The following is an 18,806-nucleotide window of genomic DNA, read 5'->3' as shown; positions in this document are numbered from 1 at the left end:
ATTGTAATAAGTTTCAGTATTTATTTATTTATTTATTTATGTATTAAGAAAGAAGGTATGTATTCTTTAAGAAGGGGGATCGGAGGGTGTGTTCCAATTACAGAGGAATCACCCTCCTTAGCCTCCCCGGTAAGGTCTACTCCAGGGTGCTGGAGAAGAGGATCCGGCCGATAGTCGAACCTCGGATCCAGGAGGAACAATGCGGTTTTCGTCCTGGTCGTGGCACACTGGACGAGCTCTATACCCTCCGTCGGGTGCTTGAGGGTTCATGGGAGTTCGCCCAACCAGTCCACATGTGTTTTGTGGACCTGGAGAAGGCGTTCGACCGTGTCCCTCGTGGTGCCCTGTGGGGGGTGCTCCGGGAGTATGGGGTCCGGGGCCCTCTGTTAAGGGCTGTCCGTTCCCTGTATGACCGCAGCAGGAGCTTGGTTCGCATTGCCGGCAGTAAGTCAGACCTGTTCCCGGTGCGTGTTGGTCTCCGCCAGGGCTGCCCTTTGTCACCGGTTCTGTTCAGAACTTTTATGGACAGAATTTCTAGGCGCAGCCAGGGGCCGGAGGGTGTCCGGTTTGTGAGCCTCAGAGTCTCATCTCTGCTGTTTGCGGATGATGTTGTTCTGATGGCTTCAACGAACCAGGACCTCCAGTGCGCTCTGGGGCGGTTTGCAGCCGAGTGTGTAGCTGCCGGGATGAGAATCAGCACCTCCAAATCTGAGGCCATGGTTCTCCACCGGAAAAAGGTGGCTTCCCCTCTTCAGGTCGGTGGGGAGTCCTTACCTCAAGTGGAGGAGTTCAAGTATCTCGGGGTCTTGTTCACGAGTGAGGGACGGATGGAGCGTGAGATCGACAGACGGATCGGTGCGGCGTCCGCAGTGATGCGGTCGCTGTATCGGTCTGTCGTGGTGAAGAGGGAGCTGAGTCGGAGGGCAAAGCTCTCGATTTACCGGTCGATCTACGTTCCCACCCTCACCTATGGTCATAAGATTTGGGTCATGACCGAAAGGACAAGATCGCGAATACAAGCGGCCGAAATGAGTTTCCTTTGCAGGGTGGCTGGGCGCACCCTCCGAGATCGGGTGAGGAGCTCAGTTACCCGGGAGGAGCTCGGAGTAGAGTCGCTGCTCCTTCACGTCGAAAGGAGCCAGCTGAGGTGGCTCGGGCATCTGTTCCGGATGCCTCCTGGTCGCCTCCCGCGGGAGGTGTTCCAGGCATGTCCTAGTGGGAAGAGGCCTCGTGAAAGACCCAGGACACGGTGGTGGGACTATGTCTCCGAGCTGGCCTGGTGTCGCCTCGGGGTCCCCCCAGAACAGCTGGAGGAGGTGTGTGTGGATCGGGAAGTTTGGGCATCTCTGCTGAGACTGCTGCCCCCGCGACCCGGCCCGGATAAAGCGGAAGAAAATGGATAGATGGATGGATGGATGTATTTCTCACATTGCATGCAAATCATGGGGTAGGTCGGTATGCCACTGCTGTATTGGTGGTTAATCTTTCTCCTTGCTCACGGATTGATTTCAGATACCTTGTCCAGATATTAGGTGTGTTTAAGATGAGTCAGGCACTGCACGCGAGCCAGCCCTGACACAATCTGTGCGACGGTCCTGATGCTCTTGCGAGAGCAAGGCACCTGGAGCGCCTGGGGCAGGCGAGCTAAGTTGCTTTTCACGGCCTTGCTGACCACCTGAACTACAATCTGAATTGTGTTTTGATCAGAAATATACGGCAAGTCACTGCCACCAGTGTGACTGAAACATTTTAAGAGATTTGTGGCTGATTCAGAGCAGCCGTTTCTGCTTGTCAGCATTCAGTGAACAGTTTAGGGGAGGCCGGATAGACGTTTTATGCACTACTGCAAGCCTCTGGAGGGTCCTACACCTTGATGTTTGTGAGACTCCAGAGGCACCTGTAGCTTCAAATACCTTTGCTGCTTTGTAGCAGCGGTTCTCTAAATCTGATGTATTTGTCTGGCAGAAACCGTTCTCATTGTACCTTTATCTGCACAAACCTGTGTGCTTTGAATCAGCCACAAATCTCTTAACAGTACGATGATTACGCTTCATCTTTCGTGCAATATGGAAGGTTTTCATACCTAGTTGAAGGCATTCAACTATTTTACGCTTTTCATCAGTTGCTTTTCAATCAGCAGAGAGATCCTTTTTCTTTCCCACATTGCTTGAAAATCGTGGTCTGCCTAATTATGTGGAAAGTCCTTTTTCAGTAGTTTTTCCCTTATCTGGGCTTACCTGACAACTAATAATCCCAGGTGTCTGAGATTGATGTCACTGATTCAGAGTCCTGAGACACAATACCATCCATGAGTTTAATTGAAATGTTTTATTTATTTATTTATTTTACCTTTATGGCACCGAAATACAATTTGCATAATAATTCTTAACTCTAACTACAGCCATGTCAGAACAGAAAAGAAAAGAAAACACTCAAACATTGGAAGCATTGTGCGGTTATTTTTTAGTATTATAAACAGTAGTGTATTAACACAACATCAAGATCCACCTCTGTACCTACAGTTTCATGAAGTTCGATAACAACACTAACTGATCTAAACGAATAGTAATATAGTCAACACTAAAGTTTCTCATATGCCTGTCCACCAGTTTTTTCAGCTCATTAGAAATTGCACTCCATAAGCACATCCATTTCTATTTGCCCTGTGTTGTTGGCGGAGGGGATGGCTTTCCTCTTTGTCCACCACCACAATGTCCGGGTGGTTCGCCATTACCATTCAGTCCGTCTGTATCTGGAAGTCTCACAGGATCTTGGCTCGGTTATTCTCTACCACCTTTGGAGGTGTTTCCACTTTGACCTTTGGGTTTCCAGCCCATACTCTGCACAGGTGTTCCTGTACACTTTGCCAACCACTAACGATGACAACCATCTAAGTTTTTCCTGCCAGAATCTTACACCCTGCAGTTATGTGCTGGATTGTCTCAGGGGCCTCTTTGCACAGTCTACACCTGGGGTCTTGTCTGGTGTGGTAGATCTAGGCCTGCTCCTGTGCAGCCATGATGAGTGCCTCTGTGCTGTCCTTCAGTCCGGCTCTGTCTAGTCAATGGGTAGGATTTCTAGATATCTGCCAGTTCAGTTATGTCTCTGTGCTACATCCCATGTAGGGGCTTGTCCTCACATGACGGAGCATTCAATGATCCAAGTGTGTGGCATTGAGTCGATGGCTTTCTTGTAATCAAATCAATTAGTGTTTTGGGTTCTGCAGACTCGAGTGACTGTTCTGTCTACCAGGAGCTGGTGTTTGACTCCTCTGGTATTTTTACCGATTCCCTTCTGAACCGTGCTCGTGTTATTGGCCGATTGCTGTATTGGGACTGTAACCTTTGAGGGATCCTTCAGGATCCGAATAGAGCGCCCTTTGGTTAACCAGTCAGGGTGAGTCCCATCTCTTAACAGCTGCTTCATTCAATGTTAAAAAGAAGAGCTGGGGAAGGCCTAGAGGGTGAAAGCATCAGTGGTGCCTGTGGTCATTGGGGCACTCGGGGCATTACCCCGAAACTGGAGGAGTGGCTACAGCAGATCCCAGAAAAAACATCAGACATCTCAGTCCAGAAAAGTGCAGTTCTAGTAACAACAAATACTGCGCAGAACCCTCAAGCGCCCAGGCCTCTGGTAGAGCATTCAATAATCTTGGAGGAAAATGAGACCGCCCGCAGAGAGTGCGGAATAGTTTCTTTTAATTATGATTATTTATTTATTTAAATTTTTAATTTGGGAACCGGACAACTTAAAACCAAATTAGCAGAACACATTTCCGTGGTAAAAAATCCTAAATAAAGAATGGTTTAGGGAGTGAAATGCTACTTTTCATTCAAATGTTTATGGCATGGAAAAAAATATGATAGGACCTTCACCGCTTTTCTATTCTTGAGTAAAATCACCCCATCTCATTCTCTGCTCTGCTCTGCCAGGAGCAGCAATCAAGCTCTGCCTTGCTCTCAACTCTTCAAACACAAGAGCACTTGAAAGGCTGATTTCCTGCTCCTCAGAGGGAAGCAGGTTTCTTTTGTCAATTGAGGAGCCGGGTCAAAACAATAATTGTTGGCAAATCATGCCTGAAAACATAAACTCTCCTTTGATTTACATGTCATTTTCATAAGTTTGCTCTCGAAGTATGCTCAACAGCCCCAAAAGTCATATTAGTGATTATTAAATAACTTTCATTTGCAGTGTGTGTTTGGGCGTATTTTCAATGCATTTGTGTTTTATAAGGTATATGTTTTTATGTGTGGCTCGTGTTGAGAAAAAATACTTGTTTTTTCCCCCCTTTATCTTAGACTCTTTGTCTTTCATTAACAATATTTGTATCTCTCTGATTAGGTACCCTGAACCCTAATCACTGAGATTGAATCCAAATGCCTCAGGGTTTTATACGAGTGCAGCTGTCCAGGCGTGGATTTCTGCCACACACAACAAATGCGAGAGAGACATGAAATAACAAGTGCAAAATGTGTCATTAAGAAACAGTTGCTGCCACTTGCACTGTATCTCCTGACATATGTTGTTATCTCTTTCTCTCTCAGCATTTATCCACACACAATAGAAGAAGAAGAAGAAGAAGAAGAAGATCTTTATTTATATAGCGCCACAATAGACCAGATGCTCTTGCTGTAATATTCCTTAAGAGACATACTGTATGTGAGAATCCAGAGACGGGGAGTGCTCAGTTACATTCACCTAAGTACATGTACATGCTTTGTGTAAAGTCTCTTTATTGGAGAGAGAGTTCTACAAAGTCATTTATTATATTTACATTATTTACAAAATGTTTCACAAAAGTCAAAATATTTCAGTTTAAAACAAAAACTGTGTCAGAGGAATTGCATTTCTTGAGTAGTTTTATCCTGTTCTTTTTACTTTTTACTACTTATTAGTAGTTCTAGTATTATTGCTCTGAAGTAACAGTACTCACACTAGAGTAAAACAGATGGAAACTCTTTCCACTGTGGCAAAAACTTACTGTTGACATATGAAAATGAATCATCAGCTTAATTCATTTAAATTTTAACAATGTTCTGGTGTCTTATCTTAAGAACTATTTGTTTTATGTAATTTCAGGGCATTATTTTAGTAACACTAAAACACAAATTAGACATTAGTAGCATTTTCACCAAGTAGCCTATTTTTTTATTTTTTTTATTTATTCAGGTAACTACTTTTTACTTCTAGTTGAGTGCAATTATTTCAAAATAACGTTACTCTAACTTAATTAATATTTCCTCTGCCCACCCACCTCTGTGAGAATTCAGAAACACATGGCCTGCATCCATTATGGGCTGAACAGGGGGATATGAGTATGCCAGTCATCAGCAAGTGACATGACTAATTGTAATATTCACAAATCACAAATTAATTAGAATAATTAAAGATACTTCTTTGTAAGTGATTCTGACCAAAGACAGAGCTGACAGACCAAAAAGACTAGCACAATAATAACTTATCCTAAACCAATTTGTACCATAACATAAAGTGAATCAACACTGCTAGGACAAAGGGCCTGGTGTTTAAGAAAACAAGAGATAGATCTGTACAGGCTGGTGTTTAATAAGAAAGTCAAGGAACCTGCATAAAATAAGGAAACAAACAACAACAAACAAAAAATAGAGTATGTGTATAAAGTCAGTTGGACAATCAGTCAGATCCAGTTAGTTCAAAATGTTCAAAAATTGTGTCTATGTCCATTCAAAGTCGCCCCGTCTCCCTCTGAGCATGAATGATCTTCCCAAGTGTGCAGTAAGACGCAGTTCATTTGTCTATTGTCTCTGGCCAGGGGGGTCAGTGGCCTTCAATCCAAAAGAACACATTTCTTGGCTGCAGTTTTTTCCACTTCTGCATGCTGCCAGTCAGAGGAGGTGTCCAGGTGTTTTGCTTGTTTAGAAATAGGAACTGAATTACTTTTACCTGTTAAAACACTAGAGCAAAGCTTAAATAGAGAATATAATAGGGTCAGGATTTTTAAATTATACTATATTATAGACTGCAAAGTATAGGTACTGTACAATAAAATACAAGATGTCATAAGTTAAACATTATGTGCTATGCAATTTATATATTCAACAAGACAATGCACACTGAACACTCTAATCCTAATGCCTGGCAAACCTCAGCGTCTAATGTATTAAGGGAGGGTGGCTTAAAAATCCCATGCAGTGCAATAGGCTAAGGTTTAACTGTAATTACAGTATGGCTAAAATATCCCACTTTAGAAAGCTTGGTCTTATTGTTACTGACTTGGTAAATTGGAGCTCTTGCTGTGTTGCCCACAGAGCAGGTTCAGCTCTGACCATCTCCTGATGACCATGTAGCCAATAGTATCACAGCCCCATCTAGTGGCTGGTCGGTAACGGGGTAAAGTTGATGTCCAAAAGGACATAAGACAAGAAAGTCTACTTTCAACAAAAAACAACCAGGAAAACTATTGAAATGGCACTAAACAGATTGATTTTCTGTGCTGTTTGCCAAGGTGACCCAGAGACCATCATCGTGGAAATTTCTCTCAGTGAAATAAATATTTGAATGATTTTGGAGGAGGAGTTGACACTGAAGAAATCATATAGCTTCAGGCAAGGACAATCTTCCTCTTGATCGGGCACAGATACATTGTTCCATCATCTTTACCTTCTTACATTGAAGCCTTGTGGTAACTATCCGTCTCTCTTCACTTTAATTGTTATCAAATTCAGCAGAGGTTTAGGAGTGTTTGAAGGGCGAGAGGACAGATGTGGGTTTGTACGCTCAATGCTATGTTGTGCATAAGTAAGATGATTTGCCAAAGTCATCTCCCAAAAAGAGACTCATAAAACCTTTATCCTTCATCACATTCTGTCTGGACTGAGCAGTCAAGACAAGTTGAACTAATGTTGAGCCAACATACATGTGTTAACAAAAAGCATGTGTTTGATTAAAAAAGAAGTTGACCTATCTGAAGACATATGCAATTCATGGCTAACGCACATTTTTTGGCTTTGGTGCTTCTTTCACATTTTTCTTTCACATTTTTAAGAGGTGTCACTATTACAACAAGCATAACGTTGAAGTTATACAGTAAGAGCTACAATTCACTGATGTGTCCAATAACTGAGATGAAAAAACCAAAGTCCGATGGTTAAAATTTAAGCAGTCTGGCCCCATTTCTTTTTTTTTTTTGCAGCGCCATGATCCTGAATAACCTTGCTCTTCACTGTTCATTATTGATGGTCTCATTAAAATATGCACAAGAACAAAACAAGTAACACTTTGGACTTTTTCACATAATTAAAATGCACCCAAACACATGAAGATCACATTGGTGCCATTTTGTGCAAAAACATTGGCTAAATATGGAATAAATGTGAATTCTGCATTCCTATTAATTTGGGCCCATTTACTCATCTTAAGTAAGTTTGCTTTGAGTGTGTGCATGGTGTGTGCGGGCAGCGGTGTGGGTGCAGTGCAGTGTGATCTAACTGCAGCTGACAGGCAGGTTCGAGGCCTCTCTCTGGGGTCCTCGGTGTGTGTTTGTATATGTGAGCGTCTCCAGCTCAAGTGATGTGTGCTAATTGGCGGCTCAGCAGGAAAGAAGGAGCTGGTCTTCACAAGTGCTCGTGTACAATCATACTCACACACACACAGTCTGTGCCTGCCCTTGCTGCTGTAGCGATATACTCACACATGTCTACGCTCTTTTAGCCTTTCTACATTTATCATGAGTCCGGTCTGCAGTCTTTTCACTTATTCATTCATGCTCCACTCTCTCCCCCCACCACCAGCGAGCCCTGCCTCTCGACAGTGCTAACCTGAAACGACAGCTGTGCGCCACTGTCTCGCTGGACATCAGAAAAAGAGGCACATATCTTTCTGTAGAAAGTTACGCAGAGGACGAGACAGAGAGGGGATCAATGATGAGCAAGGACAGCGGATGTGTCATGTGTGGGATCGATGGCGGGTTCAGCGGCGTGTGAATGTGTGCTTTACCTGGACAGGCTGGGGACAAAAGAGATGAGACGCCCACCTTCCAAAGGACACAAGACACATTCACAAAGGGGCAGGGGATGCTGTTCACCAACCAGTATGTCTTCTGATAACTTCACAATAGACTGTAAAAAAAAAAAAAAATCAGGAACAATGTGAAGGTGTAAAAATAGCCTTGAGATGGAAGTCAAACAATTATGCCCCATTATGCTTTAATGGAGGTCTTTTTCAGGCGCTTCTCTTTTTGCAGGCGTTAACTTTTTTTTTGATGAATGATTACCAGTGAACAACATAAACAGACATGCATTGCAAGATTAATATTTTCTTTGTTCATAAAACAAATAGCCTACTGTAATGGCCTCTTAACCCCCGCCTTACCTGAGTGCATTTTCTCCAGTTCAGCTTTACCCAAATCTAAATGCCTCATTTGAAAACTAAGGCCTACAAATCTCAGCTAAACTAATCTGTTGCATTTTTGTGACTTTTCTGTTGATCTTTTGTAGATTTTTTGTGTGGTATTTTCAACACTTTTTTGTCATTTTTCTGTCACTCTTTTGTGACTTTCTTCTTATGTTTTCGCCATTTGTTTCGTAAATTTTTTGTCACTTTTTCATCACATTTTTGTCACTTTTTCTTCACATTTTTATCACTTTTTCATCAAATTTTTGTCACTTTTTTATCCCTTTTTGTCACTCTTTTGTGACTTTTTCCTTACATTTTTGTCAGTCTTTGGTCACATTTTTATCACTTTTTCCTCACATTTTTGTCACTTTTTTATCACTTTTTCTTCACATTTTTATCACTATTTCATCACATTTTTGTCACTCTTTGATCACATTTTTATCACTTTTTCATCAAATTTCTGTCAGTCTTTGGTCACATTTTTATCACTTTTTCATAATTTTTTTGTCACTTTTGTATCACTTTTTGCCACTTTTTCCTCAAATTTTTGTCAATTTTTCCTCATATTTATGTCACTTTTTCATCACATTGTCGCTCTTTTGTTGCTATTTTAACACTTTTTTCAAGCAGCTTTCAGATTTGGGTAAGGTCAAACGAGAAAATGTGCTCGGTTCGGGTGGGGGTTAAGAGGTTAAAGTCTTGGTGATAGACAATGCTTTCTCAGGCCTCACAGGTGTTCTACGGGATAACTCCAATGTGCGTAAAACATAAAGCATTCATAGCTTCAGTGAGATCCGTTAATAGAGCATTACATTCTCATTCCAAGGTGTACCGCCACCCCACGCCTGTGGACGAGAGAAGGCAGTTGTTTGGAGAGTTGTATGTCACTCGCTTTACAGCATGTCTGACAGGCAGCATATGATCCTGAGACAGCGTGACAGCCGCCTTCACACCCCACTAACAAACACACATACACACCGACACTACACACATGGGAGTAATGAGTGACAGGTCCCACCCAGCGACAGATCTGCTGCACCCACCTAAAGCCAAAGGGCGCACGGACGCGGAGGTGGGGAGGTCAAATGGCCTGGAGGCGAGAGAAGAGGGGAGGCACTAAAGGGCTGAAGATTGATAAATGTCAGGTCACTCAGCAAACACAACAGCGATATTTTAATACTTCAAATACAGTCTGAAACACAACTAACTAAAGCATCAATTTGCTCATCTCTAATTAAAATGAATAAAGTCTAAAATTGCAGATGTACCTCCATTAGAAGTACCACCAGTGGGACACATACCACAGTTTTAGAACCAACATATGTAGAATATAGGAATATATTGATTCAAGCATTCAGCCATTAGTGACTTAAGGTGTATTTTTTCAGCAACTGTGCTAATACTAGTAATTAGCACAATGTCCCAGTTACAAGACTTTTTATTGTGTGTGTAAAGAAACTATATCCTGGACAAAACAATAGAATTTTGTGTGCACCAGACTGTGGCAGATATCAGATAGGAGTTCTTTTCCCCATTAGATTGCTCTGTATTATTACGTGGGCCCCCTCCATTTGCCTGTGTGCCAACTGCATGTCACGGTTGAGAGGGTCCCCGTGTCCTGTCCGATGATGACAGGCGTGTTGTTGACATGAGCGCTGGCTTGTTCATCTACATGCTTGTTTGTTTGCGTTCCTACAGTCCACGACCATACACTCAGTCTCTCTGGAGGTGCCACACTGACAATTTGTGGAATATAAAAGTTGATTGAATCTGATGTAAGTGCTGGGTGATGGCGCTGAGAAAGTGGAGTCAACAACAGGCTCATACAAGGTGCAAATCAAGACCGTGGAGTGGAAAGAACTAATCGGGGCACATTGTAGCATGAGGCTCTGACAAGAGGAGAAAGCATGGGAGAGCTTTGCATGTTTATAACAAAGGATGTCTGACTTTGTATCCACATCAGTTTCAAACCTGCACTAGACATACCTAAACAGACCACGTGCTGTGCTCAGAGCAGTCTCGCCATAGGCATCTTCCCAAAGCAGAGGTGAAGTGTCCTGGTCCACTAATGTCAAGATCGCAGCCGGAGTCTGAGCACTGTCAAACACACTAACACACAACCTTTTCCACGTAACAGTAACGATTCATGAGTGTGTTATAATGTACAAAGCAAAAATGCCAAGTCTCTCTTTTACTTGGGTCATCTTTAGTTTCCCTCAGGTATCTTTGCATTTGGGAAGCACCAATGCTTTGGGTTTTAATGTACCTTTTTATGACCAAAAAAGTTGTTGTGAAGTCATTGAGCCATTTTTTTTTATTTGGTGTTTGAAATGATATCTTAAATTAGATATATGTATGTTTCAGCAATGCTCAGTCTGCCAAAATAAATAACCATTTACAACAAAGAAAAAGAGAGAGAAAAAATTATTTCTTGTATACGGCATGGCTGTTTTTCTTTTTGTTAGGTAAATCTCTCCAGCTAATGTTAAAATCTAGCCATATAAATCTGGCCAGCAGGCCCCAAGTCACTTTATAGAACATATTTACCTAGCATTTTTTAATTATACTATTAAAGGCACACTTTGTAACATTTTGTATTACACTGTTGCAAGTACTGTATAATCATACAATACAAAACATGTTCCTAATGACCAGCTCAACACAGAAATTACTGTTTTTGCAGTGTTTAATCAAAGAATGGATTTGGATGAGGACCTAACCTATTTAATGTTATGTTTAGCTGCCTACAGTCAGCAACATCTCCATGACCTGGAGAAGTGCCCGCCCTAAGGTCTTAATAATATCTGTAATAAAATAAATGCTTTATAAAAACATTTATTGATTCTATTTATTGGATGAAATGTAATGCAGTGTAGCTTAAACGCTGATTATAACAGCCAGGCATATTTCCAACCTATCTCAAGAATAAGAACACTTCTCTTGAGATTAACATGAACACAAGAGGCATGACTCTGAACAGACATCAAATTAGTGAGATAGCATGCAGAGAAGGCTGTTAGGTGTTGGAGCGTGAAAGGGTTTCCCTCCAAATACAGATATAATGATGTGTATATATCTACGCTATAATAACGGTACCCTCCTCATGTGTCTGCAGCCAACTTATACATCAGCCTTGTGTGACTCAGACCTCAAACATGAGGCAAAGGTGGACAGGGAAAACATAGATGTGATAAACAATGGCTGATGTGGAAGGGTTATTAATGTAGGGTGACACAGTGGCCTCTCAACACAGCCTAACGTGCATTAGAAACTGGACTGACGTGTTTGTGTTATTTTATTTTCATCTATACAAATACCGTAATTAGGTATGGTAAAAGCTGCATAATATTGTTTTGATTTGATGTATCGAATAAACGTTTCAACAGTCATCCAACTGTCAATCCTGCAGAAACAGGGTGAGGTCTGGAAACTCCACAGATAGAGCTTTTAGTTGGAAATAATGTATAGATTGACAATATACCAAATAAAAATAGTGACTCTCTCCATAGCATTTTTTGCGTGCCACTGTTGTAAACCCCAGCCATGGTCCCATAAGGCAAACAAGCACATTCACACAGACTCACGAAACATATCACAGCACATGTCCCTGGCATTTCAGTGATTTAAAGCATCGACTCTGGTCAAAGCACCATCTTCACATATATGACACCTCAGTTCAACAAGGTCCCTGCAAACATACTGGTGGTGAGGGCATGCCTCTGCCCCGTCTCCGCTGCCATCACATTCTCACCTCCTGATGCAGACAGACAGACAGTGGTCCTTTGGGACACAGAAACACTTCTCTCCTTTGCTCCTACCTCCCTGCCCTCCCAGACGTCCCCTATTTTCTTGATCCAGCGCTCTCTCTCGTGGGGTTGGACCGGGTGATACTGTGATACTGCAGTCTCAGGTGTGTTTCTGTGGGAGATCTGGAACAGAGAGAAAGATAGTTAAGAAATCATACATTTTTACAAGAATTTTACAAAAAAAATGTTACAGGGTATTCCATTAAAGGGAGGGTATTATGCAAAAATGACTTCTTCAAGCTTTACATCATGTCATTATGTCATTCCTTCATTAAAAACATGCCTGAAGTGTTGCCTTGGCACATTCACGTATTTTTGAGTAATCTGTAAAAACTCTGATGGCAGCCATTTTAGGGATAGGTTTGCCTGAGTCCTCCTAGGAACACCCCCACCTCCTGGAGATGCCTCCGAGCTTTCGTCACCAGCCGAGTAACCAACCACTGCTCCTCAGCAGAACCCCCTCCCCACTGATGCCACAGACAGTGTATGGAGGGGGCGTGTCGGAAAGGGTCAGGAGACAGAGGCCTATTTCAAGACATTCACTACAGCCATTTTGAGAGAGCAATTTTATACAAGGCAGTTATTGTAATTTACTGCATTTACAGACCAACAGAAGGTTTCGTCATCATTGTAGTGTGCTATAGACTTGTGCTATGTGATTGAAAAAAGCATAATACCCCCTCTTTAATACTAAAAGTTTTAAAAGTTTCAGTGTCAATTTCTCTTCAAAGAAAGAAAATTACGTTTCTCTCAAATTCTTGGTGCAAACACTTGTTTTAATGTCATAGTGATGTCATCATGAAGTGCATCTTGGATTATTTTTTGCTGTTTTACAAATTAATCCCGATAGACTCTTAAATGAATTAACCATAGAGAGGTCACAGTAAATTTTATGATTTATATTTTATGAGGTACAGAGACAATTGAAGTTCTCCAGCTATGGCATATTTTTTCTTTCCCTCAATGCAAAGCTTTAATTTATAAAAACATAAAATGACTTTAAATCCAACAAATATACAGTAAAACACACCATATTCTAACAAAACATTTACAGGGGATCAGTTAAAAAAAAAAATTATAAACCATTGGTTCAGTGGTTCTTGGCTTTACTGGTACCAGAACAATATTTGCTGTATTATTTATTATTTGCAAACATAAATTCTACTTTCAATAAAAAGATTTATTCTAAGTATTATTTTTTTAATATCATTATGTATTATTCGGGCAAGGACAACCAAATAGATTTTTTGTCCTTGGTAAAATCAAAGGAAAAAAATGGTACCCATATTCTGTACCAAATGTTTTTTGGTGCCACTTTTGTTTTTAACCACATTTTTTAATGATATGGTAAAAGCCAAAGACTCAAACACTCAAAGAGAATACATAAGAGCCATATAACCCTTTTCTCTTCTTGTTTCTGTGCTGTCACTTTAGGTCATGGAGAGGCTACTGCTCCAGTCCATCTACCTGTATTTTAGCACATCATATGCTGCATTGCACTTAACACACATTGTCACATTCAAAGTGTTCACAAGAGGAAGCTGACCTAGCAAAGCATAACAATTGATGAATGAACAGGAAGTGGGATACAGGGTCAATGGAAGGATGTGCAAAAGATTGGGTAAATAATACATAAAACTCCAGATAAATTATTGAGTTCCATTGATGCATTTCTGTTGGAAGAGCTGACCATGCAACTCTTCTTGGGTCATTCATGAAAAATGGTAAGGATGGAGGAGGTACATTTACATTTGTTGTATGATTGATGATGATTTTAGACACTTTATTAACCCTACTGTAATAACCTTGTTTGTGTCTTTGGTCATGGAAATACCACAGACTTAGTTGTGTCAAACAGAATCAAACATCCAAACCAAGAAATAAAATTAGAACGTTACAAAGCCTGCCTAAAACTGGAACAAAACAAGATTATATAAATATTGACAGACACAGGGCATACAAGGCAAACCCTAAAATAGACAAAAAGAACATCTTTGTGTATTAAGCCAGCAGTTGATATCACTGGCCATTTCTAAATGCAAAGTCTACGTAACTAAAGATGACTTCTGAACAGCAGGAGAGTGTATCTTTTTGCACGCACACTTTTAAGTTGTGGATTTGTATTTGTCATCTTGAGTAAGGTTGAAAACGTCCATATTGTGTAAGCAGAAAGACACTAGACACTACATTAATGCCACACATGCCACCATGAAATTAGATCACATAAGAGCAGTGTAACCAGAAATGTTGGTATGGCAGTGAGGGGTAAGACCAAAGCAGCATACGCATGTCAGCCCCAGACCTTGCCTTTATTTTATGCTTTCCCTATAGGCTGACAGCAGGCACGGGCGTCTGGTAGGGGGTAGACAGCCACCTGACATCTCCCACCTGCATGACCTTTACCATGCTTGACCCCCTGCAGGAGACAATCACCTCACAGCAAACAGCCCCACGGGAAATGTCCATGCAATGCACTCTCTGAGTGGACAAGTGAGAAGGCAAGGATCACACTAATACAATATGGATTATTAAGAGCTGCAAACAGGTAGGCTAATGAAAGATATAACATAAAAATACTAGGCAACTACTCAATAATCAAGCTTTAACTTTTTCTCTTTGCTTGCTTGAAAAAATATATTGTACATTTGTATTTTACCAAGAGATTATCGATGTTTGTAACCTTGTTTGTAACCATTCATATATTGGTCAAACCAAACTAACCTGTTACCACTGCAGTAAATATAAGCCTGTTATCAACAAGCCTCGGCTCCTTTAAAAGCAGACTGTTGTGACGTCATCATAAGCGGACGCAACATTAAACCAACGTTGTGTGTTTGGTTGTGCTTTTCCACAAAAAGTAAGAACAACTTTTATTATACCTAAGGTTCGAACGACTGAAAAATGATGGATAAAACTATTTAGAACTGTTTGTTGTTTCGGGAAATCCCTCACAATTGTGTTAACTAACACGACATCGTTGTTAGCTAAATTATGTCTATTTATATCATACGTGTAGTCAAATATAATTTGTTGTGTTTATTGTATTCTTTAGGAACCTGCCCGTTGTGTGATCGCTGCGGTAATGAATCCAATGACTAAACGAAGACTGCCTTCGTCTTTGAGGAGTCTGCTGACAGACATTTACCCGAAAGAGGAATGGACGGACTTGGATCCCGATCTGGAGTCGGGAGACGAAATTATATTTCCATCCAGAAAAGCTACTGCGGCATCAGATGTGCCTCTCATTCCGGCCAGTCAGGATAACAGCAAAGGGAGAGCTGTGTGCATGCTCTGCACCAGCAAGCCGTCCCTATACACCTGTCCTCGGTGTAATGTGCCTTACTGCAGCCTGAACTGTTACAAGAGTCCTGAGCACTCCATTTGTTCAGAGGACTTTTACAAAGAGTCTGTTCTTCAGGAGATAAAGGGGATGGGCAAAACTGAAGCTGAAGGAAAAAAGAAAATGCAAGAAATCCTTATAGGCCTCAGAAAGAAGGCACAACATACAGAAGGTGGCATGAAGAGTTTGTTGACAGAAGAAGGTTTTGTGTCAGAGGGATCAGAGCAAGAGCCGGAAGACACAAGGATGAATGTTAAGGCCATTGAACTTTTGTCGAGGCTCGCAGAATTACAGGAGGCCAGTGAAGAAAATGCAGATGAGATTGAGACCATTTTGAGAAACCTTCAGAAAATAGAAACGGGGGACAATGTAGATGGGCTGGAAGATGAACATGTCAAGGATGAAGATGAGCTAGATTTAGCTGAGCGGCTGCAAGGATTGGACATAGAAGAGCTCTCAGAGGAACAACTGTGGAGCCTTTTGGACAAAAAGGAGAAGGAGAAATTTGTCGGTTTAATTAAACATGGTTTTCTTGGTGGGCTTGTTTCTCTGTGGAAGCCGTGGTGGGAGGAACATGAGGAGAGTGGACAATTACTTATTGAAGTGCTCCAAGAGTCGATGAGTATAGAGAAAAAAGATGGTGCCAATGCTGTCGAACACTTACCAGTAGAGACGCAAGGAAATAAAGATAGTACTATAGTTAAAGAGAAAAAAAGGGGCATAAACAACATCCAGGGTTCAGCCCAAACTGGTGTGCCTTCAGTTTCAGCAAAAATCCCAAAGTTGAGTTCTCTATGTTCAAATCCATCTCCTTTGGTTGGCTTCTCACTGATTAATGTACTTTTTGGTTACGCATTCTCTCTGTGTTTCTTTAATGGAGACACTGACTCTCTCATGTATGAATTGTGTGACATGATCTTGGCTATGTCTGAGGTGCTGAATTCTAACAAAGTGTTCAACTCTGTACAAGAGGCATTAGATTCTGGGGAAAAATGTATTTTAAGTGAAGGCTACCTTGATAAGGACGATGCCAATGCCTCTGCCAGAGCAGTAGAAGCTGTAGGTCACATATTGACTGGAAGAAACAGCACAGATGCAATCGGATACTGTCTGTCAGCTCTGAGTCAACTGCGGTCATTGCTGTCGCAGGCCAGAGCATCATTATCTAAAGAAGGAGAGGAGGGAATTAAAAGACAGAAGTACTTCAAGGCCAGTAAAAAATGTGAGTTTCTCCAAGCCTGGGTGATGGAAAATGGGCATAATATACATGTCATTACTATTGAGTTATGGAATGAACACAGTAAAAAAGAAAGTGAGAAATCATTAATGACCAAGACAAAGTCTGTGGTTGAGCAGAATTTGAAGAAAGGGCGACGAAGTGGAAATTGTAAATTGGTAGAAGAGCTATAAAGCCCTTGGTTTTAATTGATAATATTTCGTTTTGTGATTTCTTAAATAAACTCATTTAAAACACCATGGACTCGTATTTTCTTGTAATACGAATAAACGAAAGACACAGCACTGCTGTAAATAAAAAAAAGAATGCGGATAAACTGGCATGAATGCAAACGCTGTAACTGCGTTGACCCATGGTCACGTGGTGCGGAAGCTTGTTCATGCTGCAACAGAAAACATGGCTGCGCTGTTGAGATCAGCCCGGTTACTTAAGTACAAGCCGTCTTGCTTGCTTCAGATTACAGGGACCAACAAAACCGGAGTGCCGTTGGGTCGACTGTACAGTGGGACAACTGGAGGTAGAAAGCTTGGAGTTTGTACGCGACAGCTCTTCCCAGCGGTGAAAAATGCTACCAGGTATCTGGCTACAACTTAGCTGAGAGGCTATCCACGCGTGATGCTGTTGTAATGTCATTGAGGGTCAATGACAGATCTCGACACACAGTGTATAACTTTCAAATGACTTACTCTTCTAAATCACATGTGCATTTTAGCTTTGTGTCTATCTATTTATATATTATTACTGCCCTTGTTTTAGCACGTATGTAAGCAGGCCGAGTGTACCCCTCAATGAGTTATTCAACTCCTAAAATCATCCTCAAGTGTAAGTCAAAATAGGGGGTAAGTCATAATTAGGATGATGGTCATGTTCTCATGTATTGTAGAAGTTCTTGCCTTGATCTTTCCACTGAACCAATATCCTCTTTGTGCATTGCCCTTCATGGATTTGGTAGTAGCTATGCTGCTATCTGCAGCCTACTTGTTTATCAAATATGTGTGACACATTGATAGCCATTTCAAACTCCTAGAAAATATGCAAGATGAGCCTTTTCACAAAATTATCACCGCTTTATATTTAAATAGAGTAGAATTTTAAAAATATATATTTTATTCATTTTAAAATCAGTTAATTGCAGACACAACAGCAGCTGATTCACCTCATCCATAGAAAAGGACTGGAACAGACTGAGCAACATCAGGGGTTACAACTTTTTGAGCTCCTTGATGGCACGCACAGGGCACAAAAGAATTCCTGTACACATTTTCTTGGGACAGGGAAGTCTGTATCTCTGCCCTGATCAGAGTGGTGGGACAGTGGATGGCTATCGTCATCTATATCATAACTGAGACGATGCACTGGGTCACTTTGATGCTGAGACAAATTAGTCTGTGATTTTACTGCCCTGTTTTACTACTCTGCCAAGTTTAACTTTGTGCTAGTTCAGTTTAGTTTTATTAGTATAATTATTATGGGCCTTAAGCCAGCCATCTTGAAATGAGCATACCCTCTTAGCATTCTTTTATGTTAGCTTATTGTTATTTACTTATTATCTCTTCTCTTTCAGCCGTTTGTTACCATATACATCCGGGTTTGTGCGTAATTATGCGGTGGCCACAGAGAGAAGGGAGGAATCAAGTGCAGCTGTACGATCAAAGCAGGCACAGCAGTTTGACTGGGCTTTGGGCAAGTTGGACACCTCTGTGAGAAGAACAGGTCGCATCACTAAAACTCTGCTCCTCCGCATTTTCCATGACATCTGCAGAGCAGGTAATGAATTGGTGATGGTGAACAAATTTCACATAATTTGCAATCTTTAGCTGAATAGTGTTGATATTGACTCGTGATTTTCCTCAAATTTTCAGGTTATCCCAGTGGTAATCAAGCATTGCTGTTACTGCGCAGCTGCGGATCACTGTTACCAGAGGTTCCTCCTGCAGAGCGCTCTGAGCTGGCCCACCACATCTGGGAGAAGTTGCAGGAGCTGGGTAAACGCTTATTGTAACATTGAGCTTACTGCAGTGGAACCCTGTCATCTGTTTATTTGGCTGTA

The 18,806-nt window shown here is 41.4% G+C and overlaps 2 protein-coding genes across 3 annotated transcripts in view; both read left to right on the top strand.

Moving 5' to 3' along the window:
- Nucleotides 1-13,778: 13,778 nt before the first annotated feature.
- On the top strand, nt 13,779-16,983 carry znhit2 (zinc finger, HIT-type containing 2). 2 transcript variants are annotated; one of them, XM_079560241.1, is made up of 2 exons: nt 13,779-13,903; nt 15,232-16,983. In XM_079560241.1, exons 1-2 carry the CDS (start codon nt 13,901-13,903, stop codon nt 16,927-16,929), a joined length of 1,701 nt encoding a protein of 566 aa, XP_079416367.1. In that variant the 5' UTR covers nt 13,779-13,900; the 3' UTR covers nt 16,930-16,983. The 2 variants fall into 2 exon arrangements, with proteins under 2 accessions (XP_079416367.1, XP_079416368.1); XM_079560242.1 differs by lacking the exon at nt 13,779-13,903 and adding an exon at nt 14,972-15,036.
- Nucleotides 16,984-17,127: 144 nt separating this feature from the next.
- Nucleotides 17,128-18,806, top strand: part of lrpprc (leucine-rich pentatricopeptide repeat containing) — a 42,339-nt gene continuing 40,660 nt past the window's right edge. The window contains exons 1-3 of the mRNA XM_079559432.1: nt 17,128-17,331; nt 18,321-18,523; nt 18,619-18,741. Coding sequence (XP_079415558.1) covers nt 17,153-17,331; nt 18,321-18,523; nt 18,619-18,741 — 505 coding nt within the window. The 5' untranslated portion in view covers nt 17,128-17,152. The remainder of the gene's footprint in view (nt 17,332-18,320; nt 18,524-18,618; nt 18,742-18,806) is intronic.

This window comes from Gobius niger (assembly GCF_951799975.1).
Source record: "Gobius niger genome assembly, chromosome: 7".
Lineage (NCBI taxonomy): Eukaryota > Metazoa > Chordata > Actinopteri > Gobiiformes > Gobiidae > Gobius > Gobius niger.
This window is presented reverse-complemented; position numbering and strand designations above follow the sequence as displayed.